At 43.0% G+C, this 25,848-nt stretch overlaps 1 protein-coding gene across 22 annotated transcripts in view; it reads left to right on the top strand.

Annotated features, from left to right (window-relative positions):
- The window catches only part of LOC125721722 (galactosylgalactosylxylosylprotein 3-beta-glucuronosyltransferase 1-like), a 40,351-nt gene extending 14,654 nt beyond the window's left edge, over positions 1-25,697 (top strand). For 3 of the 22 annotated variants that reach the window (XM_048997731.1, XM_048997743.1, XM_048997747.1), the window contains 7 exons: positions 17,716-17,810; positions 20,492-20,634; positions 21,669-21,740; positions 21,834-22,345; positions 23,115-23,411; positions 24,108-24,211; positions 24,805-25,697. In XM_048997731.1, coding sequence (XP_048853688.1) covers positions 20,505-20,634; positions 21,669-21,740; positions 21,834-22,345; positions 23,115-23,411; positions 24,108-24,194 — 1,098 coding nt within the window. In that variant the 5' untranslated portion in view covers positions 17,716-17,810; positions 20,492-20,504 and the 3' untranslated portion in view covers positions 24,195-24,211; positions 24,805-25,697. Of the gene's footprint in view, positions 1-4,101; positions 4,125-12,389; positions 12,970-15,027; positions 16,337-16,451; positions 16,538-17,712; positions 17,835-20,491; positions 20,635-21,668; positions 21,741-21,833; positions 22,346-23,114; positions 23,412-24,107; positions 24,212-24,804 lie in introns of those variants that run through there. The other 19 variants (XM_048997735.1, XM_048997749.1, XM_048997732.1 and 16 more) reach the window with 16 other exon arrangements.
- Positions 25,698-25,848: the final 151 nt, after the last annotated feature.

Genomic DNA, 25,848 nt, shown 5'->3' with positions numbered 1-25,848 from the left:
AGTGTGTATGAAAAACATGTCTCTTTGATGCCGCCTCGCTCAAGCGTTAAGGCATTAGTGGCTTCTGTGAGCAGTACATTAATTAACCGCACCATACAGTGGGAAAGAACAATCAGAACTTTGCATTCTGGGATTTTGGGCTTTGTGCATTCTAGAACTTGCCCCAGTGTTCTCCTCCCCCTCCTTTCGTTGCTATGACGATTCCACCCCACTGCTCTCTGCTAGGCATTAATTCCAGCCTATTAGCACAAGCGTATGTCAGTCTAGGATGGACGAAAATGCTGAAGGGCTCGAGCTTGATACTGAAGGATCTGTTGCTGAGCCTGCAAAGTTGTCCTTTAAATTCTAGAAATAGTTTCCTGAAGGAGATGCTTAAATGACTCTTATGGTGTAGTTACACCGACGCGTAAAAGATATAAAATATTAAGCATGTTTACTCAGCAGGTGATGAGACGCATAATGATTATCATGAAAATAGCTGGAGCGTAATTCGGCGGGGACCGGCCTATAATGCCAACTCAATGGTTTCATTTTCTGTTTAGACTCTTTCAGTCCCGTCAGATACATTAAAAATTTCATTAATTTGCAGGCTAATATGGCTCGGCCCATGTGCGATAGGTGTGCGATAGCGAGACTACGTCACCACACACAGCCTGCGGTCCTTCTGTTCTGCCGGGGACACATTCGGGGAGACAGAAATTTCGTTGTATCTAACTAATTCATGTCAACATGTAATTCTCTGTAGTCTCTCAGTTGTCACCAGAACCCGCTTGCAGTCTTTTCTCGAAGCGTCAGCGTGCGGGTGTGATATTCTGCGCACAAGCCATACGTCAGTCGTCACTCCAAGGCGACGGCTCCGATGTTCCCCTGCTTTCGTTACACTGCTACCAAACCTGGACCGCCAAGCGGAATAATTTCCTATCCTTCAGCATTTTAATCTGTCTATTAAGTTGCCGACGTGGACGACTGTGAATCCCGCCTATCGCGCATAATTGTTCTCCAGTAGTAATCTCCAGTCTCCCAATATTACATTCTGTAAAACATTCAGAGAAACAGCCCAAAGTACTGACATCATAACACCTTCCGTCTTCGCGCCCCCGCTGCTTAACCCTGAGTCTCCCCAAATCTGCCAAATATGTGTCCCTACACAATGTCAGCGTTTCCCTAGTGGCACAGACGTACATCACGTTATCAGGCTCTCGCAACCACACCCCAGCTAACAGGGAACGTTCCCAGCGCTTTAGCTAACGTCACGTAAAGGTCTTTTCAAAGTTGGCAGAGAACGGTCTTGCTGTAATATTAATGGAACGTCATTTTCACAAATTACATTTAAACAAAGGTTCTGTTAATGTCAGCATGACAACATTATTACCTGAACATCCTTTTAATGTAATATTGAAAAATACTGTTTTATAATGAAATAATATTTTATAAAAGTGCTGCATGCATATACTGTGAACAAAAGATCCACTCTCGAACCCATGACCTTTGATGCGTAAAGAAAAAACATTAATCACTGTCCTATCATGTATTTGCTTTTGTATCATTTGCATTAAGAAATTTACAAACGAGAGGAGGCCGTTCGGCCCATCAAGCTCATTTGAGGAGAAACTAACTAATACCTCAGAGTTGTTAAAATCTTATCTAGCTCTGATTTAAAGGAACCCAGGGTTTCAGCTTGTGCTGCACTAGCAGGAAGACTATTCCATACTCTAACTACACGCTGTGTAAAGATGTGCTTCTTCAAATTCGTTTTAAAATGTTCTCCCGCTAATTTCCATTTGTGACCACGAGTTCTAGTATTTAATTATTTATAAGTCTTAGTAGTAGTATTTGTTGTTAGTTAGTAGTAGTGGTAGTAGTGGTAGCAGTAGTAGTAGTAGTAGTAGTAGTGGTAATGGTGGTAGTGGTAGTAGTAGTTGGTAGAAGAACATTTCTGTACACTAATCATGACAATTGGCAAACGTTCCAAGAATGAAAAATTGTTAGGGGCGTTGCTAGCTGGACAGTGGATGTGGATGGATGTGGTGGATGTGGACTACATCGTTAGGTGACATTTAATCCTGTGGACAACATTCAGGATGTAGTGGATGTGGACAGCAGGGTTGCTAGCTGGACAGTGGATGTGGATGGATGTGGTGGATGTGGACAGCTGGGTTGCTAGTTAAGACAGTGGATGTGGATGGATGAGGTTGATGTGGACAACAGGGTTGCTAGTTAGGACAGTGGATGTGGATGGATGAGGTTGATGTGGACAACCGGGTTGCTACTTAGGACAGTGGATGTGGATAGATGAGGTTGATGTGGACAGCAGAGTTGCTAGTCAGGACAGTGGATGTGGATGGATGAGGTTGATGTGGACAGCAGAGTTGCTAGTCAGGACAGTACTTTCCAGAACTGAAGTTTTCGTTGTTCTATTTTAGGTGGGACAGTTTCTTTGCTGGATAAATGAAAACTAGGTCACAAGCTTCAATCAGACTTTTACATATTTTTTCTTGCTTCTTTTTATGGATTATGAGATGCTTTTCTTCAGTGAGCTCACAGTGTGAGCTCAGACATGGCATAAAAGGATAGCCTCCAGTCTTCTGTAAAAGGAACTCCCACCGCCAGTAAGTAAATCTCCTTTGACCGGCTGGTGAATGATCACAGGGATGTTATGTACGTCTTTGTGAAGTTGTACTTTTTGTTCAAGATTGTTTATCTAGGGCTTGCTTCTGAGGGCAGTATCAGAACAGAGGACCACCTTTGAGCAGACTCTATTGTCCCCGGTCATTGCCTGTCCCTCAAATGCCCATCTGACCCCATCGCTGGCAATGGGTTGGCCGCACAATCCAGCTCATTGTTTGGCAATGAGAAGAGCCGTTCTAATGGGAGTGACGGCCTCTTTGTGTGCCTCAGGGACCGGTCCCGAGGCCATGGCACTGCCAGCAGATCACCAGGTTGGCTTGCCCTCAGAAGTACCCCCCTGCACCCCCAGGACCATTGACTTAGCTTGGGGAAGGACTTAGGATGCATGGCGCCTCCCAGGCCAGGCTAATTGATGGAGCTGGGCTTTACCAGACAGGAGATGCATCAAAACATAAAATATCTTCTCAAATTCTTATGCAGAACGAAGGGAATGAAGGGAAAATGTATGTATTTCTGTGCTGTGTTTAGTTGGCTTTGCTGAAGTTATATAATCTTCTATACTGTTCAGAAAGACGGGTTTTTTTTCTTCAGTACAAGTTAATAAGTGTCAAAAATTAAATTTGCTTAGTCAAATGATGGGCATCAGTACTGAGCTGTGCTCCATCTGTCACTCACCCTTCAACCCCACTTTTCAGAATTCCATCTAGGGCCAGAGGTCCGGGAAGACAGGGGAAATGATCGGAATGAATCGATGCCACGAGGCCGCCGAATTCTGAACGTCCAAGAGCCCCTGCGTTCGTCTTGCAGCTCAGGATTGGAGAGGGTTGGATACGTTAAGACAGAGAGAATAATAATGTTTTGTGGGTAAAGTGAAAAAAGAGAGAGGGCAGACAGGTAGAGGGCAGCAAAGCAAATTCACCAAAAATGTGACCAAAGACACCTTCATAAAAGAATGATTTATGGCTGTGGGAAGGAACTAGTCTTAGTCAGTTATCCGTTAATCTTTTATCAAGTTGGCTCTAAACTATCTGCTCAGAGACATTTTGCAGTTTCACATAATTTCTATTACATATTAAATTTATTTTCACATAGTAATAATTGCCTCATATTTTTACTATAAATAAACCTCAGTAGGGTTTTTCCATGTGGAATTCCCAGTTGGTGTTAACACTCCCACAAGGTGGCGTCAGGCTGGTTTGATGGTGTGTAGCGGTGCCACACACTCACGCCCTCACCCACTACAAATGAGTCCCGCTGCGGGTATCGCGGGCAGGGCGCCCCGAAGAGCGACTTGCAGGTACGCCGGCCATCTCGGCATGACGTCACTCCGCCTTGCCACCCACACCTCCATTCTGGAACAGCGGAAAACATTCTTTGGTGACAGTGCTGAAATACCAGCGGGCGTGACAGAGAGGGGCTCGGAGCTATATGGCAGACCCCGGCAGACAGAGCCTTCTGCAGAATAACATAAGCTTCTTCGGTCGAAGATATTGAGCGTCAGTGTTATGATGAATCTTTATCAGACTGTTCAGATATGTATTTTTCCTTTCTGCTTGCTGGGTTTCTCATGGTTGGCTTACTTACGGAAGGGAACTGGATCCTATTGCTCAACAAATGGCTAATCGTTTCATTTTTTTTCTTAGGGGTCAAGGGTTGCTAGGTTCACCTGTAAAATACAGTGCGAGTCGAAAGATTTTACATAACCACAGGTTCATAAACCGCAGAGTTTTTTTATTCCTCTTAAGCATTGTCATGTTGAGTGAGCAACTATAAATGAAAATATAAGTCGCATAAAACAGGTTTCCTATATAACATGGAAAGAGTATGTAACAGTGCATGTCTGACATCCTACTAGCTGGTTGTATGGTGATGGCAGTCAGATTCTAGGCTGGGATGAAACGGAGCGGTATTTACTGTCCTTTCTAGAAAGAATGCTTCGAATTTTCTCTCCTGGTATAACTGCTAGAGGAGGTTACTTTGATTAATCAAAAATATGACAATTTCTTGCTAATAAGGGTACTCAAATGGGGAACACACTGTAAATGTATTTGCTAACAAAGAATATGCAGTGATTTTTAATAAATGTTACATGAGTAAAATGCACATGTAGAAAACCTCGGTGTCTGCAATAACTTTTGACTGGTAGGATAATGATAGGGTAAGATCTGGATCAGATTCGGACTTAGACATCCCATAGTTTCATTTTGCATGTGTGGACTAGGGTTACCAGCACTGATCTGCATTGTAAACATGATACAAGGTGACACCACATGCCTCTGCTTTGTCAAAGTGTTAATTTACTGCTTTCAATTCACTATAAAATGTGTGTGAAGTCGACTTGCCCTGAGTACAGTACATGCAGTAGTTATGCAGTAGGTAGCATTAGCAAGCTTTATACTGGCACAGTAAAAAAAGAAACGTGCTGATTTTTTGTGCAGAACAGATTTTAGTGCAAATCTGATAAAAAAAACAGATATCTGAAAAACATTTCACACTACAATATAAAAAAAATGAACAAATAAATAAACAGTAAAACAACTTATCACAATAATAACAGGACTGCTTTGTGCAAAAGACCCATACAGCAGCCAACTTCTGCACAATATTTCAAGCATTATACAATAATAGAAAAAAATCAAATAAAATTGTGAATAATATACAGATACTCTTAGAGTAAACCCTGCAATGCACGCGTGAACTGGCCCGGGGTTTGCTCAAGTAAAGGGGAGTGGCGTGGATTTAGGTCCGACAGTGAAATTTGGGTACAACGATGAAAAACGGGGCTTTTAAGTTCGACTCGGCTCCCTTCGTTTGTAATAAGCGCCACTGAAAAGAATCGGTTTGTTCAAAAAGTGACATCACCTTTAAGTGTGCAGCCACCGCAGTCACTTCTCCGGCCACTGTTATCAGCTACTTCCTTATCACCCCCCCTAGTGGTGCCAAATGGAATCCCCCATTTTCTTGATTTTCCCTTGATCGGAGTTTGCGAGTACTGAGTTTGCCGTCTATATTCAAATGAACATACAAGGACAGTGGGTCATCCTTAGCACTTTCTCTTATGCCCTCATTCGACAAAACGATGAAGTAAATTCAATGTAGTAAAATCAAAAGGCTGAAATATTTCCAGAAAAACGCTTTGTGTTTCCTCCATGGCCGATTAAGAACACCACAAAGACCTTTTCAATTTATCATTTGACAGTATTTAAAACACCTAAGTCATTTTTCTTTTAATGTAACTACAGCAATTATTGTTACTCAAGGAAATTCCCTTTACAGTGTATGTGCATCAGTAAGCTTATAGGATTGTTTTGTCAATAATCATTAATATTTGCTTGTATTTATTATACTGTAGGGGTTTCCTCCGGGTACTCCGGTTTCCCCCCACAGTCCAAAAACATGCTGAGGCTAATTGCAGTTGCTAAATTGCCCATAGGAGTGCATGTGTGAGTGAATGGTGTGTGAGTGTGCCCTGCGATGGGCTGGTCCCCCATGGGTTGTTCCCAACCTCATGCCCATTGCTTCCGGGATAGGCTCCGGACCCCCCGCGACCCAGTAGGATAAGCGGTTTGGAAAATGGATGAATATACTGTAGGGGTTGGACAGTGAAACTGGAACTCCTGGTTTTAGACCATAATCATTGATTAGTAAGGTGTAGGGCCTCCTTTTGCGGCTGATTCAGTATCAGTTCATCTTGAGGATGACAGATACACGTCCTGCACGTGGCCAGAGGGATTTTGAGCCGTTCCTCTTACAGAACAGTGTCACTGTGTGATGCTGGTGGAGGAAAACGTTTCCTGACTCGCTCCTCCAAAGCAGCTCAGTAATATTCAGATCTGTTGACTGTGCAGGTCATGGGAGATGTTCAGCTTCACATTCATTTTCATCAAACCATTCTGCCCCCAGTCTTGCTGTTGGTATTGGTGCATTATCATCTTGATACACAACACCACATTCTTTGAACTACTGGGTGAACCTGGTCTTCCAGAATGGTTCAGTAGCCCTTCGAAGTGATGCGACCATCTTGGACAACTCCCGGGCCTATGGAACGCCATGATATTGCAGCCCAAACCATCAGTGATCCACCCCGTGCTGCACTCTGGATACACAGCAGTCCAGGAGATAAGCCTCTTTGGAGCTTCTCCACACCTTAACTCTCCTAGATGTGGGAAAGACGGTGAAGGTGGACTCATCAGAGAACAATACAGGTGTCACGTTGTCCACAGCCCGATATTTGTGCTGTTGGCATAACTGAAACTGACATTTGCCATTAACATGAGTGACCAAAGGTTTGGCTATAGCAGCCTGACCAAGAATATTGACCCTGCGGAGCTCCTGACGAGCAGTTTTGCTGGAAACTGGAAAGTTGATGTGTTCATTTAAATCTGCAGTCAGCTCATCAGAGGTTGTGGTTTTATGTCTTTTGGATGCAATCTGGGCTAGTGCTGTCAGACGGCTTCCTCTTGCATCCACAGTTACTCCTCTTGGTTGTGGTCTGTCCTTCGTGGTGGTATGCCGACATTACCCTGGATATCATGGTTCTCACTACAAAGACTTACAATCCTGGCCACAGATGCGCCAACGAGATGCACACCAACAATTTGTCCTCTTTTGAATTCTGATGTCTACAATTATATTGTGTGGATTGCAATATTTTATGTGCAGCTGTAATATTGGAATAATGCTAATTCAACCTTCACACTCTGCTCTTACTGATGGAATGTGTAATCAGTGGAGAGTAGCCACCAGACCGCGTCGATATAACCATGAAATATGCCAATTGGTATTTCATTTGCGGTGTAAACTTTAAAACGCACGGATTTTTTTTGCGCTGTTACAACACTCGATTGTCGTACGTATCACTTTTAAACGTGAATGCGTACTTACGTACCAGTTACGTGCGTCCCTGCATGGATGCGTTGTGACGTCACCACCATGCCGCCCCCGATTTGGAACAAACCAGTCTAAATCGTTTGTGCCATGTCTGTGCTTTAAGAATGTACGTGCTGGTACTATTTCTAAGTAATACCTCGTGGATTATGCAATTATTCGATTGCAGTATAGTCTTTCGAATTGTTTGGTCTAATTCGGACGGTAGTGACGTTACCTTGTAATCAAACATTTCTATCTATCTATCTATCTATCTATCTATCTATCTATCTATCTATAGAAAGTAATTGACAGCGTGACAGAAAGTGATATTTTATAAAGAGGCATTATGAAATCGACAGCTGATTCGGAAAACCGTTATTAAGAAATACTTCAACGTGAGAAGTCGAACTTCATTGCGAAGTATAATTAAATTTATTTAAGGAAGTTAAACAATATTTTATAATAATAACTGTCTCATGAAAATCTCAGTATTATTACGAAGTACAATTTAAAGATATATGTGGAAGACAAACGTTATGTATATGAAATATACATTTTTGAATCATGTTTAAATAAAGGTATACAGTAACTAAATGAATAGGCCTAAATAAATATTTCAGTAATTAATTTATGTATAGATATATTTATTTATCTCATTTTGAGTATTATGTTGTTTCATAACATTGGGGCGACTCGAGGTAAATGAAAAAAAGTCATGGTAAAAAAACTCTAAAACATTTACAATGAATCAAACCGTAGAAGCAATACACATTTTCAAGGCGGGGTCATTTGAAACCGACATTCGCTTAACTAAAGTTAACCCTTCATATTTTGGAAATTAATGCATGTTTAAAACGAGCAAAACCTACACTGACTAGGTCTTAGTAAGCTGTTTCATTAAAAGACTAAGGAATTTAAGTTAAATTAATTATTCATTTCTGCTGTCAGTTTTCCTACATTTGGCAGAGTCGTCTTAGACATTATGAATCTGTGAGGGGCGTTTTTAATCATTCGACACTAAGGACTGATAATGAAATATATATTCTTTCGATCTTATATCTCGTATATATCTTGTTTCATTTTTTCACAATGGATTCTAACAATTTTGTTAATTCGAAATATTCGTTAAGATTAGCTTTATTGATCCCGGGGGTAAATTCTGGTGCTTAAGTGGCAAGAACATAGTGTAAAGGCGAACATACATGGTACTAACAGAGAACAAGCAAAATAAGCGTGTTAAAGAGAGCAGGACGTGACTATAGGCCTATAGGCTACTACCAGAACCTGAACGTCAGTGTTAGGATTGGAACTGCTCTTCCGGCCTCAGACTGAGATCCACGGCTTCAAGTACGTCAGTCAGTCAGTCATAGAGAGTGATTTGAGAAGGAAAGTGCAGTTGGATGAAACGGGGAGACTAAACCACATAAAGAAAACGTAGTTCCGTTTGGAGTCAGTTTACTCCACAAGATAGTAACGAAGCAAAATGTGATGTTTCTCAAAGTAATGTATCGTACAATGGTATTTCCGTATTTTCAAATACATTTTTTGAGATATTGGCGAAAGAACTAGGTGAGGAATTTCAATGATTACCTAGTATGTTTAAAAATCAGTGTTAGGTTTACAGCCGCTGTTTTTGCATACGTGCGTTCTCCGAGTCATTGATAGTTTTCTTCCTTGCAGTTGGACTAATTAATAGTGTGGTGCATTTGTGAGAAATTAAACAAAAATGAGAGAGTAAGAGAAAAGCGAGCAAGAACTGGTAACCGAAAGACATGCGTGTTCCCCTATATGGAAATAGTTTGGACTCCATGGAGAGGATACCAAAACCACGGGCTTTGTCAGCATGGCCTTCTGTTGGCGCAACTCGCGACACCACTAACTTATTTGAAAGCCTACTGATGGATAGGTTCTGTATGGTATAGTTTATTTTGAAAAAACTAACTTTTTGTTTTATAAATAACTCAGTATTTATAGCAGAAAAGTGAATTGTTGATTTGAGAAACATTCGCAATGTCGTTCAGAAGTATTGCCATTTATTTTCACTATTTTCATATGCCCCACCCCTATCTGGCACCCTCAGTCCCATCTGCACGTACCTGATACAATGTTTCTCTTGACTTAGACAGCATGTCTGCATTCCTTGAGTGGTCGCCTATATACAACAGACCACAATTTGTGTTGACTTTAAACGAAAAACAAGCAATTAAATGGAGCGCGGATTTCGCAACGAGAAAAAACCGGCGGATCATAGCGGACTTTTCGACATGTGGCGCGATTATATGCAGCTGGGGACTTTAATGGAGAAGCTGCGCACTCAGTGCCGAAGAGGAGAATTTGTAGTTCCCAAAAGCTGTGACCCTGCAGTTGTGAAGAAACAACCGCACGAATCACGCGTATGCAGCGGTGGCGCATCCAGCTCGAGCTCGGCAAGTGCCATCTCCGACTACAGCGACAGTGCGGTCTGCGGATTCTGCAAACAGAATGGGGAGACGGCTGAAGTTTATCGCTCGCACCGACTCAAAGACAAGGACAACAAAGTCATCTGCCCAGTTCTGAGGAACTATGTTTGTCCAACCTGCCAGTCTACTGGAGACAAAGCTCACACCCGTCGATACTGTCCAAAACGCAACAAAAGTAATGCAGTGTTTTATCAGCATTCTGCTTTATATTATTTCAAAATAACTTAGGCCTAAATACTTTATTCCTTAAAAATAATTTCTGTAGGTATATATTTTTCATTTTGAGGATGTAAGTAATATGTTGTGTTTTGTTTATTATCAGTAACCACAAATCTTTTTCAATTAATTTAAGGGTATTCCAGTCCAGTGTAGGGGAGACCAGTATCCAAGGCCGAAAGTATCAAGAGCGAGTGTGACAACGTTACTGTTCCATATAAGGACTGTCAGCATTTCACTGCTGGGATTATAGCGTATAATCAGCAACTGCTGTAGAAAAATAATGTTAGTTTTGATACTAGGTTTGTTAGTCAATGCGTCGTCTAGTTCGACTGCCCAATTGTGTTTTGAAAATAAATGTTTTTGCAGTTTCATTGCAAACTGAGAAGCCGAGGCTAATTGGGGTTGTCAATATGCGCCAGCGAAATATAACATAAAAAAGTTGAAAAGGTTCGTTTTCAGCAACCATATTCTATAATCCACTTTCGATTGATTCTTTCAGTTTTAAATGTTTATTACATTAGTATCTGAACGTAGTTTCCCATGGAATAAGATTTATAGGCTATTTAAAGATATTGCACGGTAAATTTCGATTTTAACCAATAATTACGTTTACGAAAATGTGTCATTATGTATGGTGAAAGTCATGTGTTACTTATATATTTATGATGATATTTAGCGACTTCATGTATGGGTTTCACTTGAAGCCGTAATCCGTTAATTTTTCCGAGAACAAGTTAGCCTATTACAGTGCATCTTCAGTGGTATTCAGTTCAAGATGTGCTAATTCACAAGTTAACTTTTAAAGCCCATTTTTATTCAAGTAATAGTCAAAAATTAATGTTCTAACCACGTATCCTTGGCCAAAGTATAATATGAGGTGCCAGGGGCTATCCCAGGCAACAGGCCCGATTATGAGGAGGGGCGGGGCTCAGGGCGAGCCGGCTTGTTCAGGGACCTAGCCGAGGCCAGCGTGGTCCATGTATATGACGGCCAATTGATTTTCGTTTTGTAGTGGAAAAACCAAATCGGCATTTAGTTTTGATGATCCTTCCAAGCCTCTGCTTAGCGCACGACCTCCGCACATTCCTCTCTGAAAACCTACGTCCCAAAATGAGTGCACAAGGCTAATGCAATATCAGCACAAGATCCTCAATTGCTGTGTTTTTCCAATAATGAAATTTCCATATTGCCTCCCCCCATTGCATCGCGAATTAATGCTACACGTATGCGGCAAGAATGTCCGGGTCGAAACAAAACTGTCAACGAATCCCACATCTATACGGGTATTTTATTTCCCGTTTTCCGATCTTATCATCAAAACAAAACTTTTTGGTGTTTCCACTATAAAACGAAAATCATTGGTATAAACAAATAAATAAATAGATAAATGAATGAATAAATAGATTAGCAAGTACCGGCACGGTTAGCACTGTCGCCTCACACCAGGGGAACCTGCGTTCGAGTCTCTGTCACGGCTCCATATGTGTGGAGTTTGCATGTTCTCCCTGTGTCATCGTGGGGTTTCCTTCGGGTACTGCAGTTTTCCCCCACAGACCAAAAACATGTTGAGGCTAACTTGGGTTGTCAAATTGCCCATAGGTGTGTGCGTGAGTGAATGGTGCGGGGGCGTCAGAAGTATTTTGAATGTAGGGGGGGACACACTGGTGTATTCTCATATCGATTAAGTGGAATGGATTCTTTTGCGAAGGAACCGAAACAGCGCTGTGTGAACAAAATTTTTATGCTAAATGTGTGTGTGTTGGGGGGGGGGGGGTCCAAATTAATAATTATGAAATGTGAAGGGGACACGGATTTAATGGCGGCGACGCCCATGGAATGGTGTGTGAGTGTGCCCTGCGATGGGTTGGTGCTCCATCCTGGGTTGATACCTGCCTTACGCCCGTAGCCTCCAGGATATACTCCATACCCCCCGCGGTCCTGAACATGACACGCGGTTCCAGAAAATGGATGTATGGTTGTAAATCCATCATATACACGGATCCGATGCAAAGTTGGAAATGAAAGCATTTTAAAACCAGCAAGCTCCTATGCTGATCCACGATCAGATTTCCCACCCAACCGTAAAATTAACCTATATAAACGGGTCTTGGGTCTGCAAATGCTTAGCGCAAAACTAGTGAACATTTAACCAATCCAAGGAGACAAAACGCGGATGCTTAATTTAATATTCACTGCCACATCCAATCAGATTTGTGCGATAGGCAATGATTTGCGTAAATTGCATATTGCACTGCGCACCTGATCGTAGAGTTCATTTAAACCTATACTTCTTATAGGGTTGCGACTGAGCTGGTATTGTAATGATAGGGTGCGAACAAGGCTGAGAAACACTGCCCTAGGCTATGCGATCACATTTCCGAAATAGGATTTAGGCTAAACATATTTCCAGTCTGTGTTTAGTAGGGGTGTAACGGTACACAAAAGTCACGGTTCCGTTTGGGGCTTACGCTTGGGTGAAACATTGCTTGGACATGTAACACAACTATCGTGGGTTCTCTGCTACTTTGACCGCATATATGTACTGATAATCACCCCAATTAGCCTTCAGTTATTTTTCTGCACGGTCGGAACTTCCCGCTAAAAGCGTCTGGGCCCGTTTGAAATGCGGCGCCTAGTTTTCGAACTCTAAAGGTCCGCGGATTTTACGTTAGGAGCGCGCGACCCGCTGCGCCTGACCTTTGCGCGGGAGGGAAGGGATGAAAGGGAGAGAGACGTCATAATAATAATAACAGTAAGAACGGAAGGACAGCACAGAAGGCATCGTAAAATGACGGTAAAATTAATAAATAAAAATCTGACATTGACTGTAACTAAGGACGAGCTCGTCCGTGACTCGCTTTAAAGTCTGGGCAGGCAAACGTGGCCCTTTGAAGCGCCTCCGTGGTCTCAGACCGTAGGCTTTATTCGGGAGCCGTCCCCTCGCTCGGAAATATCTGTAATAATTTTTTTTATCATTCTCTACGTATTTATCATTTACATTGCTAGACTTCAAATGAGCGGATGGCGGCTGTTATAAAACTGCGTAATGAGTGTCTGTCGGTGCAGTTTGTGGCTTTTCAACATTTAACAAGGCAATAAACGACGCGCAGCAACAACAATTTTCTAAAAGACGGTTTTAAATGTAAGCTGTAATGGTGCATTGATGTGGCTCGCGCCGTCCTGCCACTCAGTCGCTAATGGATGAAGTGAAATGATGCCTCATTTTCCATTTGCACAAGCAACAGTTCATTGAATGCTTGCACTTATTGTGGTTACTTTTGCGTAAATAATACATTTGAGTTGCAGCTTCACACCGTTAATAAGCCACCCTACTTTTGGTTTGAATGTTTCCCTGGAGAAAACGGGGTGAACGGTTGAATAGAGCGGTTCTTTGCGTTGTATATATGTAATTTATGTTTGACTAACAAAAGTGCCCTGTAAGCACAGTAACTGTCGTTTGAATATATCTGTTATTTGTAGAAAAGTAGCTCTAGTATAGCATCACTGCCTGAGAGTGCAACAGGAGAGAACAGACATCTTTTCATAGGCATAATAAAACCCGTTATCTATTTTTTTTTCTTTTAAATGTGTGCTGTTTAATCCCAGGTGGACGAGGAACAAGCAAGGGTCCGTTATTTAGCTAATAAACCAATTGTAGGTTTTAATTGCTTTGATTACACTTATCCGAAATATCTTAATTTTAACCCAGTCGTGCATTTGGATTTTCAGTGTCCTTAAGCTCAAAAATGTCATGTTTAGTTTACCTGTATTTTGTATACTGTTATTATAGTTGTGTTTTCTGCGTTTCCCCTACTCTGCAAAAAAATGGATAAAAGAAAAAAAAACACTAAAATACCTAAGGCAGAACTAAAGTGTGGGAAAGTGTTACAATATTGTCATTTTCTGTAGTGTTTGGTATGATTACAAACACAACATTTTCCATAAAATGCAGCCGCAGTGAAATCACCCTCGGGTCAGCTCAGTCCTTGGGACCAGATCCAAATTAATGAACACACATTTTATCTGGAGTCTACTTAATCATTTTCCATGGAGCTGCTACAGAGTCCATACTTGTTTTGATACTGATATTATACTGTATATTTTACCCATTAAAGAAAGACAAAATGAAATCGCGGACCTTGCAGTACAGATCGGTTTCGAAGAAAAGGCAGATCATAAAACATGCACTTTTTTATATTTGAAGGAATATAGCCCTGTACATTTTGAATATTAAAATATATTTTTTAGTAGGAATTGTTTGATGGTTGATATTTCATGTTTTTTTCTTTGTTTTTTACTGAAACACTGCTTCTTACTTATATCGATAAAGTTCCACACTTCTTCATGTTGCGATTTATGATCTGTTCAACCTTATATCCTTGGCTTGTTTGACTGGTGACCTGAATTACACTTGAGTAATCATTTTGGTAACTAGGAAGTGAGACAGTATGCAGCTTTAGGTGAGGAAAGGTTCCTTTTGTATTCTGCAGTCAGAGAAGTCCCCATAAAAAGGTGAACAGAATGCATAATTTATCAGTTTTTGTTACTCCATTTTCTGCTAATGGCATCTGATTAAAAGAGGTTTTGTCGACCCAGTAACCTTCATAGGTTCATTAAAATGAATTTGTGGCTGGACAGCTTAATTGGAGCCATTTCTGTCTCTAATTCTATCTGTAAAATGCTGATTAGGGTTGCATAGTCCCCTGGAGTATTTAATGGTTTGATCTAGGGCTGTTTTTCTCTAACCAGTCCTCAGGGACCTCCCGACAGTCCACGTTTTTGCTCCCTGCCAGAACTGTACCCATTTTTTCTCCTTACTGGCAGGGAGCAAAAAGGTGGTCTGTCTGAGGGTCCCTGAGGACCAGGTTGAGAAACAACGGTCTAGGGCCAACCCCCCACCCCTCTCCTTTTTTTCCGTCTCTGATTGGGTCTGTACCCTTGACAGTGTTTCCCCTAGATTTACAGCTTTTGGGGGTGGGGGGGGGGAGGTAGACAGACACCGACGGGATTCATGGTGTTCATGTGTTTCTTTAAATGACAGCAGTCACCTAATATAATGGTAGGGGAAACACTGCTTGACATATTCTGGCTTCTTCACTGTACCGCCTTATTGTGCTCAGCCGGTTCTGAATTCAGTAGCATGACCGCAGACCCAAAGGCTTCTTATCACTGACATCCAGTCGTCGATTTTAGCTTACAGGAAGAGAAGATTAGATGAAATGACACAGCAGGAAGCTGAGCTTGGAAGTGCAGTGGTATCACTTTGAAATGACTCTGCTGCTGCAGGGAGAAATTGATTGTAGTGTTATGCTTTGTATAGATTATCATTAGGCTTAGCTGTGATGTCACAGAACCCTGGGTTTTTCTTGTTTTCTTTAATCACTGATTAATGAGCATTAAGGACCTTTGTCCTAGGTGGCATACAGCTTGATTTTTGCCCATTTTTATGGACATTTGGGTCATGCTATGGACTCATGGATCCTAGTATAGAACAGAATTCAGGAGCAGCTTCAGGAAACTCTTTTATTCAGTAAAATCTGTTAGGAAAATGGATGAGGCAGCTCTCCTAGTTCAGGGGTCACATCCTAAATAGAGGACCTTGTGCATGTGAAGTTTTGCTTTAATCCTTGCATAATGGCTGTTAAGCCCACTTCCCTAAAGGAGCTGCAGCAGCCAGGCAGAAGATCATTACCCATTTGGAAATTGTCCTTAACTTCAAAATTTATAGAGGCGCACCTTTATAGAGGGTCGGCACCGATTCATACCTATTAGATGTGTTATAGAAATATGTACTTTTATTATTGTCATTTTGCTAGGTGCCATTTCTTAGAAATAACACCCTGCAGCAGCTTGATCTTAATTTAGCAATAACACTTCTTAAGAATTGTTGCTTGAATATTTCCACCCCATACATGGTGATAAACAATGTTGAATGTTATTTGCATATCCTGTTCGTGTACCTCAGTAAAAGACACTGCGAGGGGAGTTCCTCTTTCGATGTTGGCTGTGTCTGGCTGAGAGGCTGACACCTCGAGGTCAGGACCGGACTTCCCTTACATCAAGTAAAAAGTCATCACAGCTGTCTGTGTTGTTCTGTGTTCAGAGACCGATCGGTTTTCAGCGTATCTTTAGAAGAAGATAACCCTAACAAGATGGATCAGGTATCGGCCATATGTGACGGATCCACATCCAATACTTACTTATTTAGTTTTTGGCAGTCTGTAAAAAGCTCCATTCAAGCTGATAATGCTGCCACTCGTTTTTTTGCCACTCTAGATATGAGCACAGTGATTTCTGCCTGCTGTGATGTCATGTGCATGCCCTTTGCAGTAAGAACATCAGATCTAGGAGGGTGACAATATGTAAGTGTTTTACACTTTTAATGGGAACTATTAGCAGAGCTATTTGCAATCTTTGTAAAAACAAAGTTTTGAGAAATGGAAGAAGTGTTTAGTGGAATATCCCACTTAACAAAGCGCACACAACTGTGAGACAATGCCAGTAATATAAAAAAAAGCATTGGATGATTTCGGAGTCGCTAGCTTCGGCTGTTTTGTGCACTTGCCGCAGCTTGTGATACAAGAAGGGTTCCTGTTGCAAGAAGTGTAAGTGATGCTGTTGCCAGTGGAAGAAAAATTGTGGGGGATTTTAAGCATTTGCCACTTGTGTATCCTTGTTTGGAAGATAAGCAAATTGAACTGTAAATGCCTTAAAAACACTTAAAAGAAGATGAGCTGGAAGAGTATATTATGTATGTTTCTAGTAGTCTACTTAGCAAAGCTTTTCGCATATTTTTTTTCCATTTGTATTTACTAGTTTTCCAAAAAAAAAAAGCTCTGGTATCAGATCGGTATGATACCCTTTGTTCAGATATCAGGATCATATCTGCACTGAAAAAGTGGGATCAGTGCACCTCTAATGAAATTGTCAAAGTAAAAAGAACTCTTGTGTTGGAATCTATCAGTATCGGCAGTGTATCGGAACTGAAAAAATGACTATCGGCCCATTCATAAATTTATCTTCATTTTATTCTAGGAACGAAATTACATTGCTGTGAAATTGGCAAAATTTTTTTTGTTTAAATACCAGAATAAGGTGGAATGTGTATGTGCCTGTCGTTTGTGCTCATTCACACCGCTTTCTTTGGCCACTCCGCAATGAAAGCAGCCTGACTATGAATCATCTGCTGAAAAACAAAAAAGTGTAGCAGTGTGAGCCTTAGAACTTTTCCACTGTGATGAAGTTAACACAAAATGAAGATGTTGGTCTTGGCTCTGGAGGAGAGTGCAGCTGCAGCTCTATGCATTCATGCCACAGACACAGCGACAGGTGAAAATCAGGGCTGGTGAGATTATTTAGTGTGGGGCTCTTCAGTCTGAAAGTCATGAGGGTTCATTACATTTGAAGGGCTCTTACTCAGCAGTGGGAGACCGCTGATCTGCAGGGCACTTTTTTAGGTTCTGTTGGAGAAATGAGAGTAATGGACGTGTGACAGGTCACTCCACATTTATCTTATTCAAATCTTATTCTATGCCAGCAGGAGATGGGAGAGAAGCGGCGTGAGCGCTGGCTGTGAAACCTCCCCCTTGATGTGCAAAGAGTGAAGAAGAAGCATTTCAGAGGAACCGAAGATAAGTATGTAAAACCGCAGCTCCACAGGTGTGCACGCTGAGCTCATCCCTCCCAGGCAATTTACAGAAATGTTGACGTGGCAGTAATTTGATGCTGAAATGGGTTGAATTTCTCTATGCTGAAGTTTATTTGTAGAAAATACACCAGCCGTTAAAACAAGATTAAGTGCATCTTATTTCATACGTAACACCTGGAGTGTGCAAAGTACCAATTTTTCAGGCTGTGAGTGTGACACATATCGGTAAGCTTTTCATTTTGGAGGTTTTTTATTCGTATTACTTGAGTTTTGTCTTATTTATTTGTTTGTTTGCTTGCTTGTTTGTTTAATTTTGGATTGCGTGATATCGTAATGGTCGTCCCTGTAAATCATGCAACCATATAAGACAAATGACAGATCTATCATTGTGCTTATATGCAATGTTTGAATGCCACCTCTGGCCTGAGTGTGTGGAGTTTCTATATTGCCTTTGTGTTACATAGGTTTCCTTTGGGTCCTCTGGTTTCGTCCCATTGACGAAAGAGACGAGTTATTCTGCAGTCCATTTACTTCGGAAGTCAGAGCTGGGAATGAAAGTTTACTGTGTTCCAGTACAGCAAGTCGGAAAGCCATTTAGCAATACCAGGGATCGATTTTAAAAAGCAAGATTTCTTTCTTAGCTGGATAACTTGTTGGGTTTAATTTACCCCAGTTAAAATGACCTTTATCTTCGTTCACGTCCATTTAGTCCAGACTTAAATTTGACAAGTTATCTGGCTAAGCAAGAAATCCTGCTTTCTGAAACAGGCCCTGGTTCTAGCCCGGTTAATTGTTAGCCATTGTTAGCAATATCAGTTGATAACACATTACGTAGTATTTTGCGCATAAAAACACCGTAGCAACATGTCCACAGATAGCGGTTGGGCGGGCTGTGTGTACAACCAGTTTAATAAGCCACAAAAAAGATGTAAGTGCTAACAAAGTGCTAACTTTAACTTCTGTTGATAATGGAAGCAGCCATCTTGAATTCTGAAGTCAGGGTTATGTAGTCCGACTTCAGGAGGCGTTTCAGTTGAAAATTCCAGCTAGGAACTCGGAATTTCCAAATTATGAGTTCAAATGGAACACATGATTAGGCCAATTAGTCTCTGCGGCTGTAGTGTATAGGTCTATGTGTATATATTAATGGTGTAAGAAATCACAATACAAATGTTCGCGATCTTGTGTCACAGTTCTGGAAGATAGTACCATAATATTTACCCCCCCCCCCAGTCTACTGCTGCAAGTGCTGCCTGTTGAGCTGTCCTTACATTACATCTACATTACATTACATTACTTTGAGAGAAAGGAATGCTACAAAACATTTTTCATTTCACAATTAACACTATAGCACATGTAAGTGTTAACTTAAGTTGTTTTAGCCTTAAGCAATGAACCAGACCAGAGGCACTCTTTGAGAGGAAGGATTTTCTTTTCCGATGATGTTCTACGGTGCAGCAGATGTTGTTATGCACAGCCTTCTCAACCTTCTTCTCTAAACTTGTGCGTGATGCCAACCTTTTTACAGGGTTTAGGACAATAAATCATGTTTGATCACGTCCAGGCAGGAGCTACAAGATAAAATGTCAGGAACCAAACATTGGTGATGAGTGACTTGCCTTCTTGATCATCCTACCTTGTGGCAGCCTGACTGCTCGGTCTTTGTTAGGTGGCTTGCACAGGATAGAGCCTTGTCTTTCGGTCTCAATAGGGAGTGAGGACTAGTCACTTTCCTGTTTTCCATTACTAGGGCTGGGCAATGTATCGAGTTTTTTTTAGATATATTGATATATTTTCCTACAAGATATAGGATGAGACAATATAGTTCACCCCTCCCCCTCTGCACACCACCTGCCCCTCCCCCTCACAAGTCCTGCACGCAGCAACATCATGGAGACCGACACAAGGCAAGCTGGTAGAGGAGTTGGTTGGTAAAATATAAGTGGGTAATTTATTTTGAGCCATTTTTTCATGTACGACATGTACAGCAGTCTGTTAATAAAACTGCCTATGTGATACTGGGGACATTTGGCTCTGACTTGGAACTATTTGTTATTACTTTATGGGGAAAGTTTATATCGCCGTTCAGCTAAAAAATGCCGAGGTCCATATTATCCATCCCTAACCATTGCTATTATCGGTTTGAATACAGGCAGCCACACAAGCTGCTATTTCTGTGTCACAATGTGATCATATAACCAGGGATATCACAAAGTAATATAGTAACATCCAACAATCCCACTCTGTGTGTCATATGACTGTTTTGGTCCAATCATGATTGAGTGATTGTGCCTGTGGTAAGAGTTAGGCTAGTGTCATTAGCTCCAGATGGATAATAACCATTAGATTGCAGAAGACCGTGACACATTGAAGTCGGCGGTGTGGGAACATCTTGATCATCCAGTAGAGTAGAGTATTTTGATTTTTGTTTTGTCTTTTAATTTAATTTTGTTTATGCGGTTATCTTATGTGAAGTTTTGGTGTGTGGTTATTATTTTATGTGAAGTTTTGGTGTGTGGTTATTATTTAATGTGAAGTGGTAATTTTATGTGAAAGTTTTTTTCTTGTCCCCCCACCCCCTTCAAAAAAGAGGAGAATCGTTGGAGAATCGTTACCCCCCTAGTTTGTATTTGCCCTGTGACAGACTGACCCCACCCCCTGTTCGCAGGTGATGACGTGGCATGAGCACAGTGCTGGAGATGCCCAAGAGAAGAGACGTTCTCGCTGTAGTGCTGATTGTGCTGCCCTGGACGCTGCTCATCACCGTCTGGCACCGGAGTGCCGTCGCCCCCATGCTTGCGATTCCAAAGGGTAATGGATGAAGAACACGCCCATTGGTCTCGACTTGCCAAAACATACGCACAAGGATGACTTTAGCACTTTGCACTTACCTCGTCAGTTATAATGCTTGGTATGATTGTTTTAACACACAAATAAACTGTTTTCAGACCCTGCACATAATAGGAGGTATACAATAAGAGTAAAAAAAATGCCTAGATCAGTTGATCATCTGATCAGATGCCTTTAGCGACAGATAACTCTCCGCTCTAACTCCAAGCTAAATAAATAAACGTACTATAGAAAAAAAATGACATAACCAGACTTGCAGATTGCTAACATTCAATGGCACAGAAGTAAAGGCTGCTGCTGTTAGTGGGAGTGTAGTAACGAGGTCATCATTGCATGTGGCCACCATGCGGTGCTGGTGCCAGCAGTCCATAGCTCCAAACTCTCCAAACCCTCTGCCTTCCTGTCCGGGATCCTGCCACTCCTGAACACTTGGCCTGTTTCTAATGTAGTACTGCGCTGGATGTTGTTGATATCGGTGATGAACTGTACTGTGAGTTCTGGGATTTAAATTATAAAGAATATGGCACCATTAATTATTTATCTAGCAGTTTTCTGTTGTACCATTTCTTCTGCGGGGTTATGGCTGGATAGGTCTGGTTAGGGATATGTTTGGCATTTATGGTAGGGTTCAGGCTCAAGGTTAGCTAGCTTTAGGGTTAGATATAGGCCATGCCTAACCCTAGCCCTAACCCTAAATCAGCATAACCCTAATCCTAAACCTCAGTGTAACCCTAATGCTTTGCCAGACCATACCACTGACTTTTAGTGTTTGCATTCTAATCATTTAAGTTCACTGGTGCTTCATCTTGACAGAGCCAGCACTGTATGTTGTGTTGTGTGCTTGCACAGCTCCTTGTGACAGCATGCAAATTTAGTTAACACAGAAGCCCACATGTAGCCCATCTTATGAACCCTGCCCCGAAAACCTGGCGCTTTCTAACCAAGGAGCAGAAAGGGGCACTCAGACTCACCGCACCTGCTTTCGCTCCTTGCAGCCTGTCAACAGCTAATCAAAGAACTCTTTGTCCTACCAGAAAGGCCTGTGGTCCGACAGCAGCGGCCAGCAGGTACCAGCGCCGCAGACTGCGCCATGTGCCAGGCATGCACGCCAGATCCGGGGCTTCCTAACCCCTGTCATTGTGTGCCTTCTCCCACCCCAGATGACAGGAGTGAGGTCCAGCATGAGATGGCTATAGCCCCAGTGACCTCCAAGGAGCGTTGCTCCCCAGAACGGGACATTGTGGAGGTGGTTCGCACCGAGTATGTGTACACACGGCCCCCACCCTGGTCTGACACCCTCCCTACCATCCACGTGGTCACGCCCACCTACGGCCGGCCTGTGCAGAGGGCGGAGCTAACGCGGCTGGCAAACACACTCCTGCACGTGCCCAACCTGCACTGGATCCTAGTGGAGGACGCAGCCCGGCCCACAGCCCTGGTGGGCCGCCTGCTCCGCAACACGGGCCTCAACTACACACACCTCAGCGTGGAGACGCCGCGGGGTTACAAGAGCCGTGCCGACGCCCGCGACCCTCGTATTCCGCGGGGCACCGTGCAGAGGAACTTGGCCCTGCGCTGGCTCCGCGAGACCCTGGGTTCCAACTCCACCCAGCGAGGCGTCGTCTACTTCGCAGATGATGACAACACCTACAGCCTGGAGCTGTTTGAAGAGGTAAGACGTGCCATTAGAGTAGAGCAGGGGGTGCGTGTTAGTAAGCGCTCCAAGGGTGTAGGTCTAAGGCTGATCTTGGCTCAATGAGTCTTTAAAATATATAAGAAATTGGCGTACACTAGCTGTTGATCACAGCTTGCCAATGAGCAGTGACAGTCCAGCATGCACACATGCACTGAAGGAGAGTCATTTTGCAGTGGCATATTGCTTTCTGAAATGCTACAGCTGTCTTTGGTGAGGTCGGGGCTCAGGCCGATGCCTGGCCTTTTCAGAACACTCATCTGTTAGTGTATGATAACCTTGGGGAAAAAAAGAGGCTTGTAGATGACCTAGCAACTAGAGGAGGCGGGACCAAGACATCCGATTGGTTGGCTCCTCTACAATCTGATTGGTTATCTTTCTGAACCAGTAATATTTCGTTTTGCCCTCAGAACATTTTTGTGTAAATACAGCTTCCACAAGCCTTCCTCGCAGGACAAAGGCGTGGAGAAACCGCTGTCTGTGGTGCTGATCCTGCCTCACAGTGATGGCCGCTGCATTCTGCGCAGACTTATAAACATCTACATTCCTGTATTTATTTGACAGACCATCTCATCCCAAAAAGCACAATGCATGGATGTTGTAGGAACACAGTAAGGCAAATGTATGTTATTAATAGTGTGTGTGCAGCAGAGTGTGTACAGCAAGCGGAGTGTCGCGGAGGTTTTCAGACTCTAAATGCAGTGGATACGGCTCTCCTCCGTGCCCTACCCACTCTCCCATGCGACAGATGCGGTCGACGCGCACGGTGTCTGTGTGGCCCGTGGCATTCGTGGGCGGCCTGCGCTTCGAGTCGCCACGGGTCAATGCCGCCGGCAAGGTCTACGGCTGGAAGACGGTTTTCGACCCGCACCGGCCCTTCGCCATCGACATGGCCGGCTTCGCCGTCAACCTGCGCCTCATCCTCCTGAGGCCTCAGGCCTACTTCAAACTGCGTGGCGTCAAGGGTGGCTACCAGGAGAGCAGCCTGCTGCGTGAGCTTGTCACGCTCAGCGACTTGGAGCCCAAGGCCGCCAACTGCACTAAGGTGAGGTGACGCACGGTTTGGGGCACAACAGGGAGCGGCATGGAGAGTCTGTACTGCCTTCCACACCTTTTATATTCAGCACAAACGCTCGGGGTTAATAGCAAGCGCGAACAGTGAGATGGAAATCAAGGCAAAGGGGCTCTTTATCTATATAGCAGATCACAGTGGGACCCAAGTGCAGCTCAAGCCTCATTTCTGTAATAAAAAGCTTCGCTTCCAGATCTATTGTCCAGAGATGGAAGCAAACAGGGCTGTAGGACAGCTTGATTTGCTCCTCTCCTGCTGCTACAGCGCCGTCCCCAGGGGAAAGCTTGGCACTCTCCTGCCCATCCTGCAGGGGTGGAAAGTGCCTTACTCCCATTTTCCTGTTCTGTGAGAAACGCAGGAAACACAGCATTCTTGTCTGAGTGCGGGAATCCTCACAAGCTGTCTTTACCAAGACAAGTCCTGGTGTTAGAATCGAGGTTTTAATCGCTGGCTTCGCACAGCTGGCTTGGCACAGCTGGCTTCTTAACAGATGAACCTTTCAGCCCTGCCTTTTTTTTTCTTGTGGTTTGACATCACATTGGTTTCTTTAGTATGAGGTCTGTCCTGTAATTCCTAATCAGGCGGGCCAGTTGGACACATTCACGCAGCGGGTGTCCCGCCCCCTCCTGATGCTGCCCTCGACATTCATGCTTTCTCCAATGTCCCCAGGTTCTCGTGTGGCACACCAGGACGGAAAAGCCGGTCCTGGTTAACGAGGGCAAGAAGGGCTTCACAGACCCCAACGTGGAGATCTAAGGCTGCTTCCAATACTGGTAAAAACTGCATTCAACTCCTCATCTGATGCATTGGCCTGTATCATTTGTACAGGTAGCCGAGTATCTTACTTGGAGGTTCTATAGCAGCTTACACCTTTACCTCTGACCCTGCCTGAGTGCAGGGTCCTGTGGACAAGCATATAGATCTGCATGGACCAGAGCTGCCTGCCCTCTTTGATGGTCTATTACAGTGTTTCCCAATCCGGTCCTCGGGGACCCACAGACAGTCTGTGTACTTGCTACCTCCCAGGACCAGATAGGGAAACACTGGTCTATGAAATCAGAGGAAGGCTTTCAAATGTTTGTCTTCATAACGGTAAACCGCAAAAGGCATTACCAAATCAATATGGCTGGAAGAGGGCACATTTTGTTTGTGAGGTTCATGTTTCACTGCATTAACTATTGTTAAAGCAACCATTTATCACTTGCAGTTGTAAGCACGACATTTTCACTTTGGTATTTATCATATGATTAACATTTTACTTTGTTGGCTAACATGGAAACACTCTATATTGTTGGTAAGCTGCAATATAAATCTTTCATATAACGTTGCTAAATAACCCAGACATTGGCCTCCCCCATGTGTTCAGGCACTCGCGTTGGGCTTGGTTGCCTTGAAGAACCTGAGAGGAGTGACCTAGACCGGACTGCCACGCTTTCCATGCTCTGTGGCGGGGGGTCCTGGGACAGGCCCCTTGCGACCCCCACTCTAAACACAGCATTAATCAGGCGTCATGTGGATGGGCCAGCGATGACCCCGCTGAAGCACACATCGGTAGAGAGAGCAGCAATATTTATACAGCTCCGTGTCAAGCTAGCAGAAAACCACAGCGCGAGTGACCACAGTGGAGAAGATGGAGGAGCTGAAAGCCACTCAGAGGCCAGATCCGACGGGTCGTCATAGATTTGCCTCCTTACTAGAACATGGAGGGGTGTCAGAAGTTATTGCCGCCACTGGATAAGACGACCACTTAATGACCTCACTCAACCTGCAACTAGTTGGCATTCTGAATTTTTTTCCTCCTGCAAATATACAAAAGAACATTTTTTTTTTTTATTCGACGTGTGTGTTTTTTTAAAGGCTGGTTGAACAGCATTTTGTGATGTTTGCGTTTGGCACGAGTTGGCGTGTCACACGGCTCGCGTTCATGAAAGCTGTCAGAAGTGAGTGCAGATAACTCCTCTTCCAGAAGCTCACCTCACCAAGATTTAAGCAATTTAAAATGTTCGTTAAAAAAAAAAAAAAGCTTTGTAGTTCTACAAAACAAGCATTCAAAAGCACTTTATAAGGTTTATTTTGTTCGCAGTGTTTTTTCCTGTTATGGAATCCTGTAAATTATTGGTTCTAACCTAATAATCTCGCAGCGTAGTTACTTACTGCAGCAGAAATTGGTTAGTTTTGTGCCTGGATAAGTTAATGCACATTTTGCCCCAGTGAATAAACGTCTGCAGACTTGTGTGTTAATATCTGTACTGTGCCACACTCAAAGTTGTCGTTTATTCATCACACCAGGGAGGTATATTTGTCTTTTTTTCCCTTTTACAACCAGTATGAATGTGTATGAAAAAGCTCACCAGTCACTCCATCCATCGATCTGAATTCCAGCCGTTTATCCAGTACAGACTGTTATAAA

The sequence above is a fragment of the Brienomyrus brachyistius genome, unplaced genomic scaffold (genome assembly GCF_023856365.1).
Source record: "Brienomyrus brachyistius isolate T26 unplaced genomic scaffold, BBRACH_0.4 scaffold35, whole genome shotgun sequence".
Taxonomy (NCBI): Eukaryota; Metazoa; Chordata; class Actinopteri; order Osteoglossiformes; family Mormyridae; genus Brienomyrus; species Brienomyrus brachyistius.
Note: the sequence above shows the minus strand (reverse complement) of the source record. Positions and strands in the feature narration are given on the sequence as shown.